Raw genomic sequence first — 12302 nt, forward strand, 5'->3', positions numbered from 1 at the left:
TGTGGTTTCCCACTACCTTCGGGACCCCCGGGGTTTTTTATCAGGTCACCCTCCGTGCCTGTCGGCTTTCCCTTCATGCCAGGACAGCTCCGGTATCAGTAGTTCTGGCTCCTAAACACAGCTGTATATCTGTTCCAGCCGCCACTTCTGTTTTCTCTTGGCTCCGCACAGTCTTAGGGACGTACCACTGCTATCAGCTGGCCTGGCGGAGTGGGATGCTCAGAAATAGCAGCCATGGTCAAATTAGTGGACAGGGGTGAAGAGGCATGAGCCTTACCTCAAGTGAATATGTCTGTTAATATTGTATAAGTATGTGCACACATTTGCATATGCCGTTTGAGTGCACGTGTGTGTGCTCTCCGGGGAAATCCTTATTTTAACTCTTTAGCGTCTATGTACCAGTAAACTACAAAAGTTCATTAAACTTCACAAGGGCAAAGGTTTCTGTATTTTTACTTTTGCACTGTTGTTTCCCAAGTGCTTATAGTAGTACCTGGCACATAAAAAAGCTCCCTAAATAAACATTTCTGAATTTACGAAATAATCTAGAAATGTTAATATGTTTTGGTGGTTCAATGTGGTGGTTAAAATACACATGGGCTCTAGCATGGAATAAATCTCAATTTTTCCCCTTTATTTTTTGTGCAATACTGGTCGAGTTACAAAAACTCTCTAAACCTCAATTTTGTTATCTATGGATTTAAAATAATAACAGTACCAAATCTGCAGGGTCATTGTGAAATGATGATGATGATGATGATTTCAATAACATAATTTTTAACGAGTGTCTACCAAGTGCCACCAACTGCCCTAATTTTACATGTATCAACTCATTTAATTTTAAAACAATTGTATGAGTAGGTATTATCACGTCCGTTTTACAGATGAGGAAATAAGCATAGAGCACTTAAGACGATTAAGTCACTATGAAGTAATAGTAGGGATATAAGAAAGGCATTTAGCACAGTATGTGACTCATAATTATAAGTGCTTGATATCTACATGTATCAGGCTGCCTTAATATAGGAGAAAAAGAGAATGATGAGGAAGAGGAGGAGAGGAAGAAGAGAAAGGATGTGGAGGAAAAAAATAATTGTCAAACCACCTGTGTCATTTTTTTGTTTGTTTTTTTTTGTTTGCAGTACGTGGACCTCTCACTGTTGTGGCTCTCCCGTTGCGGAGCACAGGCTCCGGACGTGCAGGCTCAATGGCCATAGCTCATGGGCCCAGATGCTCCGCGGCATGTGGGATCCTCCCGGACCGGGGCACGAACCCGTGTCCCCTGCATCGGCAAGCGGACTCAACCACTGCACCACCAGGGAAGCCCCACCTGTGTCAGTTTTTAATGTGATAATACAGGCATTACAGATGTATATGCACAGACGCAAATACTAGTGTTTTCTAGTTTGGTAGGAAATGCAGGTGTGGTGGGTAAAGAAGGCTCAGACATGATACAGATCTGAGTGGAAACAGTAATTCTACCCAGACATTCATAAGACAGACTTAGAATGGAGCCAGCTGTACTACACTCTAAGGAAACACAAGAAAACCTGTATTTCAAAATAGTTTGATTTCATTAGAAATGTCAAGTGCAAGGCCAAACCAGACACGATGTCACCCTGCGGCCAGCCTCACCACCACACCACCAAGGAAGAAGCCCACTCACCCGGAGGCTTGCTCCACCACCAGATCGGGCATTCCTGGGGGTGTCCCTGCCTGCTGTGACAACACCATATCTGGGTCCAGAATAAAAATCTCATCTTGAGAAATCTCCATCACAAAGTGCAAATGTTCCTAAGGAAGAAAAAGGAGTCTGTCAGATGACTGATAAGGTGTTCAAATCCATCATCTGAAGAATAACAAAACAAAGCATTCTCGGTCTTGAAGAATAATGAAATTTTATGACATAGCAAATGACCACAGTGTATTTGTAGAGGCCTGACCAGTGGGCATCCCTCCCAGAAACAACGTGGTAGCAAGAGGCTGAGGAAGGGGAGTGGAATCCTTCTTGATTTGGGACTCTGGCCAGGATACTGTTAGGTATAACCAGAGATGGTCTTGCCTCTTTTTCTTCCCAAATACTATCAAAGAAGTGACACCCTACATGCAACTTGGTCCAGTGTGCATGTACGATGACCTGGACTTCCAGGATCCAGTCAAAGCTCAGTGGCATGGCTAACAACTGGTTTTATCAACAGATTCCATTCTGTACCTTCTTTTCCAGTGGGAGCACTAGCTATCATTGGGCATAAGCACTTTTTTTTCTCATTACTGAACTCTGGGAAGTGGTGAGTTGAAACCAAGCAACATAGATATACACTTGAGGTCTCAAATTTGCTAATCAGAAATAAAGTTAAAAAGGCATAAAATTTGGCTACGAAGCAGTAAAAGTAGCAGTGTGAATGAAAACTTGGAGTGCAGGCTGGTGACAACATCTATAAGCCTACTTATCTTCTGGATTCATCTTCAAGGTCAAACCATATCACCTCGAGTCCACAAATCACAAAACATGTGAAGACAAATAACAAGCTCATAGCTGAGACTATGAATACCATTCCAGAATTTGTACACATTTCAGTGCTTTTGTTGAAAAAAAAAGTAAAAGATTAGTATAGTTACTGGGGAGTTTTTCACTTTCACAAATAGGCTCAAGAACACTTACCTGAGATCTGTCTATTCGATAAAAGCGATCAGCAGAAGTAGCTAGGGAAACAAAATGTATACGGCATTCAGAGAGGCCTGTGTTCTGGCACCAAATTTACAACCTTCTCACCTACGATGACAATCAAAAACCTTACATCCCAGTCATGCTGGACTACTGGCCAGTCCCTAAATCTACTTAGAAAAACTCAGGACTTCACACCTCTGCTGTTGCTATTCCACTGCTTAGGAAGCCCTTCCCCATTACACATGCCTACCTAAACCATGTCTTAACCCATAGAAAACAAACTTATGGTTACCAAAGGGGAAAGGGAGGGAGGGATAAATTAGGAGTTTGGGATTAAAATATAAACACTACTGTATGTAAAACAGATAACCAACAAGGACCTACTACTGTGTAGCACAGGGAACTATACTCAGTATCTTGTAATAATGTATAATGGAAAAGAATTTGAAAAAGAACATATACACATAGGGTTGGCCAAAAAAGTTCATTCGATTAATGAATACGTTGTTCAATAAAGTTCTTGGTGAAAATGAAAAGTGTCTTATTTTTACTGAAAACCAAACAAACTTTTTGGCCAGCCCAATATATGTATCTGAATTACTTTGCTGTACACCTGAATCTAACACAACATTGTAAATCAACTATATTTCAATAAACTGTTTTTAATAATACATCATGTCTTAAGGACCAACTCCAATGCCACCTCTTCTGTGAAACCTTCCTCAGCCCCATCCTCCTTGCCCCAGGTACAATTTGTTGCTCCTACATCTATATGCACATTTGCATTTTGTGCATGGTTTACAAAAACTATCTTCACAGAGAACGCTGAGACTAAGATATCTGCCTCTTTAAAGATATGTGTTTCATTTCTTGTTTTATGTCTCAAGATATCAGCACAGAAGCCTCAACAGAGCTGGGACTCAATATGTATTTATCAAGTAAATAAAGCTAGGAAAAACAAAAAAAACTGTAGGTAGCCTGACTTCCTGAGGAAGTGATTCTCATTTTGGAAAACAGTTTGAAGCTGCAGAGCTCGGGACCACATGTGGTATTAAAAGCATCATTTCACTTTAAAACTGAGTCCCTAAGCCATGTCTGAAGAAAGCCAAAACAGAAAAAAAAAATTATTTAAGCATCCCTATAAGGGACTTGCCTGCATCTGTAGTTTGAGGGGAAAAAAAACCCCCAACAACTTAATGACAAACTTTGGGCTTCTAGAAATTAATCTGATTATTCTGAATATTCAAAATAATTATGTTCCTCCTCATTTAAATCTATCTAACACAGTCCAATATTATAAACAGATTTTCTACAAAGTACATGGTACTAGAGGGAAAAACTCAAAATGCAAATAATCATTCAAAAATCATAGATATTTAATGAGTAGCTTCTCTCCAAAGGAAATGAGCTGAGAAATAAGACAATCATGGTTCTTGCCCTCTTACTCAGGCAACAGAGTAAAATTTGCCTGAGAAAGACTTAGTCTACTTTGTTCTTTTAACCATGACTGCAATCACCTGTTAAATGTTTTTAACAAAACCATTTCTAGGGTAAAACTAATAGCTAGACCATTAACCACACTTGTAATTTTATCTAAGACTGTATATAAAATAGACTATGTAGAACAATTCATATACATTTTTGTAATTTTCTTAAATATAAGTTGTTCCTCTGTGGATTCAGGAAAAACAAATGATTGTGCTTCTCAGCACTAGGGAATAAAGGACCTGGAAGAAAAGCAGTAAAGATTATCTTCAGAGACAGCTGACAAGCCATTAATGAAAATTGATGTCATGATTTACATGGATTAGATTTGATATAGATACAGGTGCTCATCTTCAAAAAGTATTCACACCCTCACACATCCTGTCATTCTCTTATCCACATTTATATCCTTTCAGATGCACACAAAGCTAAACAAAAGAAAGGCCTACAGTGAAAGCTAAATGTCCACACAGACAAGAGAGATACCAGGTAGTAGATACACTGGGAGTATCTAAGCAGGAATGTACTGTAAAATGGGTAATTGGATAGAAAAGTGGGATTAGGCAGCATTTAGGGAGAGAGAGATGGAAAATGGGCTCATGAACCAATCAGAAGACGACCGACCTATTATACATTCAATAATAGCAGAGCAGATGTGAACACAACTGAAAATGCCTACCCTTTCACAAAAATTTATACCTCATCCTGAAATGATGGTTTACTGAAAATAATATGGACGTTTCATAATATGCAAACGACATACCAATTAGTACCCGTCCTCGTGCTTTATGGAATCAATCTACTGGCCTGAAGACAAGCACTCAACACGTTTTTGGAAAAGGGGCATGAAAGGGAAATATCACCTTGAGCAATTTGATGCTGAGAAGTTCGGCCAGATTAACCAACTTGCTTTGAGGGAGATAACTTCAGGAAAGTGTGTTGCAACATCAGCAACTTCACATCGTTTGAGATGCAAATACCAATCACGTGGAGCCACGTGAAGGGTCTCTGAATAGTCTTTTGGAAAACTAGAGTCCACTCTATCCATCCATACCTTGCCCTGTGGCTTCCCCAATCCCCACCCCTCCAGGAAATACAGAAACACTCACCATCTAGAAAGCACCACCGTGGGGAGAGTCTCTGAGCTGAGAGCGCCCTGGGGAAGGAGGTTTCGTGGTCCTGGAAAGAGACATACACATCCTGGTGGCTCCATCTGAATGACCTGAGGGGCGTCCCTCACTCCACATTCTGCCCCATCACCTATTTCTAAGAGTGAGCATCCTTTACCACACAAAGCGCTGGTGAGAGATGGAAGCATACTTTTCACTGCAAGGACACACGGGGACTCTGCTTTGAAATGAATTATTTCACATAACAACTCCCATATAAAGTTTCCAGGAGACTTACAATTATTCCATTAAACATTCATAAATTTTACAACTTGGGACATGTACTTCCTTTGGAGACTCTCTTTCCCTTTATGAAGCTGAGGAACTAGTGGCAGCTGGCTGTCATTTGTATTTCGGTTCTCCACATAGGTATAAAAATGTCCCCTACTAAAAGAATCTCTGCCGTTAATAATTTTTAAAAACGTGAAATGCACATGATTTGGAGCATTCTGGCCCTGGCTCATAGTGAAACTGAGATCACTGACAGAAATGGAACAAATGACGAGGGAGGCCAGGTCTCTGCGAGAAGACACTGGGAGTTTGACCCTTATGAGAGATTTGAGATCTTCAAATAGAAGGAGCATCCTTGGAGTGAGGCTGGGTGTGCATGATCTTGTGTGTACAGAGGGGGACAGGGGAAGGAAATGGGAAGAACACAGAAGAGATAAGAAGAGAGCGAATCAGGGGTTGCACTGATTTCTCTGGAAGTCTAATCTGCCCCACGTGATCCTCAGGCAAAGCTTCTGCTTAAATCAGTGGTTCTCAAAAGTATGAACACCGGACCAGCAGCATCAGCTGGGAGGTTGTTAGAAACGCTAGTTCCCAGGTGCCACGCCAGATCTACAGAAACCCTGGGGGTGACACTCAGCAATCTTTGAGGTGAGTCTGATGTATGCTAAAGTTTTAGAACCATTGGCCTAAAGTTATGGGGACAAAGAGGTCCATTATTAGAAATCTTGGGTAGATGGAGTTTTTATATGAATGGATTCTGCCAATTAAATAATTAATAGAGGAAAAGTTGGTCTTACTCAGGACTGGTACCAAGATTTATATGTAGAGATACAGAAGTGAGATAGCTATGGATACAGAGATAAATAAATATATAGTCCTCTTTTTTTGAACCAGCTTTGGGCTAAATGAAATCATGACATGTACCTATTTATATGAGAATTGCGTTTAACATTTTGAGAATTATATTTTGACACATGTGATATCTTGTTTTTAAAGGAACTTAGGGTTCTTAATGTATTTTCATAAAACATCTAAAGCTACTAACATGTCTCAGTTTAGTGAGAACTGTAATTATAAATCAAGAAATTCAAAAATGATCTGAAACATTTAGTGGCAACTGTGAGGGCTAATAAACAAAGATGTCAAACAGAAATGTGACTTCCTTCTATAAGAGTAAAGGGACATAAACACCAAGGATACTTTCTGAATTTTGATGTCGAATGTGCTACAGAGACCGCCGTGAAAAATATCAGAATTTCCCTAACTAAAAATTGACTCTGAAAGAATACAGAAATGTTTGATTTTTTAATTTTTAAAACCTAAAGATTGATAATGTTATTGCTAGAATATTCAAATTCAGGAATGCTGGCTATTATTTAGTTTAATAAAATGCAGGTTGATATATTGCCTCAGCCACATAACCAGCTTACCACAGGCTGTTAACATCATATTGATATAATTGCATACCTTTTCACGTGTGAGTGTCTGTGTATCTGGAGAGTTTTATGTATGTACCTGACTTATTTTGCTTATTTTCTGTTCGTTTATTTACTCTGTACCTTGATGCACAAAGCATTTGATATAACTCAATTTCCTTAAAGGGGTTTTGCTTAAAGAGAATGTTATGTTTGCTCTGTGAAAACATTTTTTAAAGCCATAGAGCTCTTTAAAACACTTCAAATAGGTTCAACAATTCTTGAACTCCCTGCAATTTCCTGTAAATTTGGTGTGTCTATATGTATGTGTATTTTCCACTGCTTTCCATAGATTATCAAAGTGATCTGAGATCCCCAAAAGGTTAAAAAGCTACTAATTTAAATAATCAAAGTTTATATCAGAGGGGATTCAACAAAATAAGAAGATTCTAATCATTGAAATGCCTTAATGATATCCAGACTTACAAAAATAGGAATGACTATTTCAAAGGTACTGAAATACCTTTAGAGTATCAAACACCTGAAGCTCTCTGAGCAGCTGGCTTTTCTCCTACCACCTACTCTACTCTTCTTCCTGAACCTCTTTTCTGGGACCTAAAAGCAAGCCGCAAATGAAGAATTGCAGCTTTGAGAATTTAAGTAAACTCACAGAAGTATCCAGATATTAAGTGGTAGAGTTATAATTCAAATACAGGCCTCTCTTACCACAGAAGCCATAATCTTAAATCCAGGTTTATGGCTTCTAAAGGAATTACTATCATTTGGGGTTTTGAAGGATGGATGGGGTTTGTATAGGTCAAGTTTGAGAGAAGTTTTTTTTTTTTTTTTTTTAAACTCAACTCAAGCAAAAACATGAGGAAAGCAAAAGAAAGGATGACCTTCATGGTTATGAAGACCTTCTTTTGACTCTGGTGTTGAAGAATTTTCCATCGCTTCAGCTTTTGTTAACTGTTAAACTAATCTTCAGTATTTCTTAACCAGCAGGTCACTGCCTGGTAACTCAGAATTTTTCCTTCCTCAAATTCTCCAGCCATGTTACTACCTACTCTCCACCCCCAGGTACCCATCTGCTTAAGAATCCCCTAGAAATATGGTAATCAATGGGGACAACAGAGACCCAGAGTCCAGAGACAAGGAACTGAGACTACATTCATGTAAAGAAAATTCTGATTATAGAGTTTAGATAGCTTCACTGTATGTGTTATGTGACTGCAATTCGAAACTCTATACAAGTATGGTGAATATTAACAGTGGTTTAGCATGTGATACAGTTACATTTCTGCCACAACTTTATATTCAAATCTGCACAGTGATGCTTATTGCAACATTGTTTTTTCAGGCAGAAACTGTATACAACATATATGTCTATCCACAGAGATACGGTTAAATCTATATCATGAAACGGAGGAGCAGTTTTAAAAGACTGAGTTATAGCTTCATGTATTAGCAAGACAATGTCCATGGTCTATTACTGTTAAAAATAAATTGTGGTATAATATGTATAGTGAGTGCATAAGAAATGTAAATCCATTTTTATTTTCAAAAACCAACAAAACCCCATATGTGTATGATGTACATCTATGTGTGTAACTTTGTATCAATGTGGAGAAAGGTACAAAAGGGTACACGCCAGAAAGGTACTGTCATAAGGTCTACTTTGGGTGGGCAGTTAAAAACCAAGCAGAAGTCTAGAATTATGGGCAACCGGAAAACTAAGATAAGCCAGGATTATAAAACCTGGCAGACTTCATGACACAATCAAGAGAAATACCTTGAGAAATGTCTCTAAGAGGCATATGAAAAGATGCTCAAAATCACTAATTATTAGAGAAATGCAAATCAAAACTACAATGAGATATCACCTCACACCAGTCAGAATGGCCATCATTAAAAAATCTGCAGACAATAAATGCTGGAGAGGGTGTGGAGAAAAGGGAACCCTCCTACACTGTTGGTGAGAATGTAAATTGGTACGGCCACTATGGAGAACAGTACGGAGGTTCCTTAAAAAACTAAAAACAGAGCTACCATATGACCCAGCAATCCCACTCGTGAGCATACATCCAGAGAAAAACATGGTTTGAAAGGGTACATGCACCCCAATGATCACTGCAGCACTGTTTACAATATCCAAGACATGGAAGCAACCTAAATGTCCATTGACAGATGAATGGATAAAGATGTGTTATGTATATACAATGGAATATTACTCAGCCATTAAAAAGAATGAAATAATGCCATTTGCAGCAACACAGATGGACCTGGAGATTATCACACTAAGTGAAGTAAATCAGACAGAGAAAGACAAGTATCATATGATATTGCTTATATGTGGAATCTAAAAAAAAAAAGTTACAAATGAACCTATTTACAAAACAGAAATAGACTCATAGACTTAGAGAACAAACATGGTTACCAGGTGGGAAGGGTGGGGGGAGGGATAGACTGGGAGTTTGGGACTGACATGGGATTGACACACTGCTCTATTTAAAATAAAATGCCTTTCCATGAAAAAAAAAAAAGAGAAATATCTTGAGGACCTTAATATCAAAGATGAATGTATACTGGGTGGATTAAAAGTAGAGCAGGAATAAAGAGAAGCAGATTGTTAAAAAGGAATTCACAATAACCCAAAGCCAAGATCTGTAAACTTCTTTATACTCTGATGGTACCAACTAATGACAACTGCAGAGGTGATGAGAGTCTTCTGTACTCATGTAACTCCTGCAGCTTATCTACCTATACCCGTTTCTCCTACTCAAAAAAGAGAATCAGAATACACGCGAGCGGTTGTGATGTTAGTATAGAGGTTAAGAAAAAACTTGCTGTGGTGTTGTCTTAGCTCACATTGCTAACGCACTGTAGGTATTACATCAGGTAACCTGTGTCCTCACAGAGGGCCTGGCACACAGGTAGAGTGGGTGACCCTGGCATTAAGAAATCCTGGATTCAGGGGCAGCATGAGGGTGACCAGCAGCACAGTGCAGACCAGGAGTCAGACTTGAGCAGGAAAAGGGGATATAAGGAAACAAAATAGCCCCTAGCAGGAGGTCAAGGCTGGCCCCCAGGATTTCATGCAACCATGGATCCATAGCCTCATGGACCCACTACGATGGACATGGCAACATCCTTGCCAGTGACAGTGAAAAGAATGGTCAGACATATGTTTGCTTTGTGAATGCTGCACATTAAAGTCAATGTACAAAGACAATTTCTGATGGAGCCAGAACACAATCTAAAAAATATGCACCTTTCAACAGTATCTGACTGTAGACACTTAAGAAATGTGATTGTGTGAAACAGCTACATTTCAGGAGACAGTCACATAATCCCCTGAGCTGTGCCACTAGCAATCACATCAACAGCCTTCAGTACTAGTTTAGGGCTTCTCGTCTCCTCAGTCCGCTCAAACTGCATAATCAAATCAATGATTCATTAAAGAGATAAGATACTTGACTTGCTCATTTTGTGATCTGTTATTTTTCTTCGTATAAATGGTATGATTTAGATGAACGCAACTGTCATTGCTCTATAGTGTAGGCAGAATGATATCACCTTGGACATAACCGTGCTCTTTTTATCTTCTAAAATTGCATGCTCTTTAAATAAATAATATTAACAAAACTACTCATTTCAAAGATCCCTGATACGTGCATTTTCTCTTTTGATGTATGCTAATGGAAAATCTGTTTCTCATGCTAAAAATATAGCATGCACAAAAGCAAACCTGATATTTCTTATATATATTTTTGAAAGTCAACTGGCATGAATTATATGTAATTGATAGGGAAATTATGTGAACCACGTTTGCCAAACTTGCCCTTAATTTACATTCAATTACTCAGAGCTGATGCACACATAATTTAATGATTGCACAGCAGCCCCATTATACACTCCAGTAGGTTATCCAATTAAGCAATATTCACCTAGCATTTAACTACACCTTTACTGCGAATGAAATTCTTTTTCTTTCATAAAATTTAGGGAAGATGTATGCAGAGGCAAAATAGAAGTTCCTTTGAATTGGGAATCTCTGCTTCATTGAACAATGTCTACTCAATAATCACTACTTTTAAATTTCTTATGTATAGATCCAAATTTCTTATGTATCCATCCAAACTTCTCCTCTGCCTGCCTTGATATTTCCTGCACTCAACCCATCTATTCATTCATTTTTTTCTCTCTTTCCATCACCAAGTTATATATCAATATCTCTTCATTCTTAGTGAACAGACCATCAGGGATGATTAGAAATGTGCACTTATGCATCTGTGTCCAACTACAATCCCACTAATGGACTTGCTACTGTTTTGTTTTGTCTTTCAAAACTCTCACTCTTCAAACCTACTCCTTTACCACCCACAACTGCAGCAGAAGAATGTGCAGAAATGGAATAGCCATGTCCAACCCAGCTTTGAAAGATGAAGAAACAGGGATGGTGTGGTACAAGATGGAAATGAGAGAGATTCCAACATTTTCAAGAGCCCTTTTCTGGTGAGAAAGTCTTCCATTAACAACGACAGCTCTGTGTGTGTGTGTGTTAGCTGTCTTGCCTTCACTTGTAACAGCAAACAGACCTGGCCCCAGGCAAGTCTTACTTTAATTCTCCATTTGAGCCGTTTCTGACAGTTTTGATCTAGCCCCCCCCCAAAAAAAACAACATTCACCAAATTTCCTAGCTAACTCCTGTCCTTCCCTAAGACAAGATAGAGTAATTCCCAGGAGGACTCCCTTGAACTTGTTTCCACCCATCCATTCAGACTCTTCTAGAATCCAGAAAACAAATTAAGGAGGAAGAGATTTCAGATAATGGAGAGAGATGAATAAGGGCAGCCAGTATGAAGGGAAGGAGAATAAATCAAACGTTTGTGGGCACATGCTGTTTGCCTAGGACTAGACAGAGCTCTGATGGACAACACGGACCTATCCTCCAGGAGAAGAGCACGTATGCAGGAAAGAAAAAGAAAAGAGATGAGAGGGTGAACAAATGGCTGTAGACTCAGATCTGATCAAGAGTGTTTTCTTATGAAAGTGAAAGATAGCTGTAAAGGCTCTAAAGGAAGAAAGGACTTTTTGAAACTGTTATATCTACTGTGAAACATTCCAACCATTCTAGTGTTATTCTAAGTAAATGAATTCTTAAAGAGGAGGAATCACCTGAATAGATCCATTTTCACCTATTATTGAGTCCTACTGTATTTAGTATTAGCTCATTCTGTGTGCCAACTACATTGTACCCCATAGAAATGGGGAAACCCTGAGTGTCTACAACACCCTGAATTGTTCCTGGTCCCATTGCTCCACCATATCCAC

At 39.0% G+C, this 12302-nt stretch overlaps 1 protein-coding gene across 2 annotated transcripts in view; it reads right to left on the bottom strand.

The window, feature by feature from the left end:
* The window catches only part of DGKI (diacylglycerol kinase iota), a gene marked incomplete at both ends in the record, with an annotated part of 451691 nt that overhangs the window by 69812 nt on the left and 369577 nt on the right, over positions 1 to 12302 (bottom strand). For both annotated transcript variants that reach the window (XM_079711562.1, XM_079711561.1), the window contains 3 exons: positions 1667 to 1794; positions 2663 to 2703; positions 5263 to 5332. In XM_079711562.1, coding sequence (XP_079567688.1) covers positions 1667 to 1794; positions 2663 to 2703; positions 5263 to 5332 — 239 coding nt within the window. The remainder of the gene's footprint in view (positions 1 to 1666; positions 1795 to 2662; positions 2704 to 5262; positions 5333 to 12302) is intronic.

The sequence above is a fragment of the Hyperoodon ampullatus genome (assembly GCF_949752795.1).
Source record: "Hyperoodon ampullatus genome assembly, chromosome: 9".
In the NCBI taxonomy this organism is placed as follows: domain Eukaryota; kingdom Metazoa; phylum Chordata; class Mammalia; order Artiodactyla; family Ziphiidae; genus Hyperoodon; species Hyperoodon ampullatus.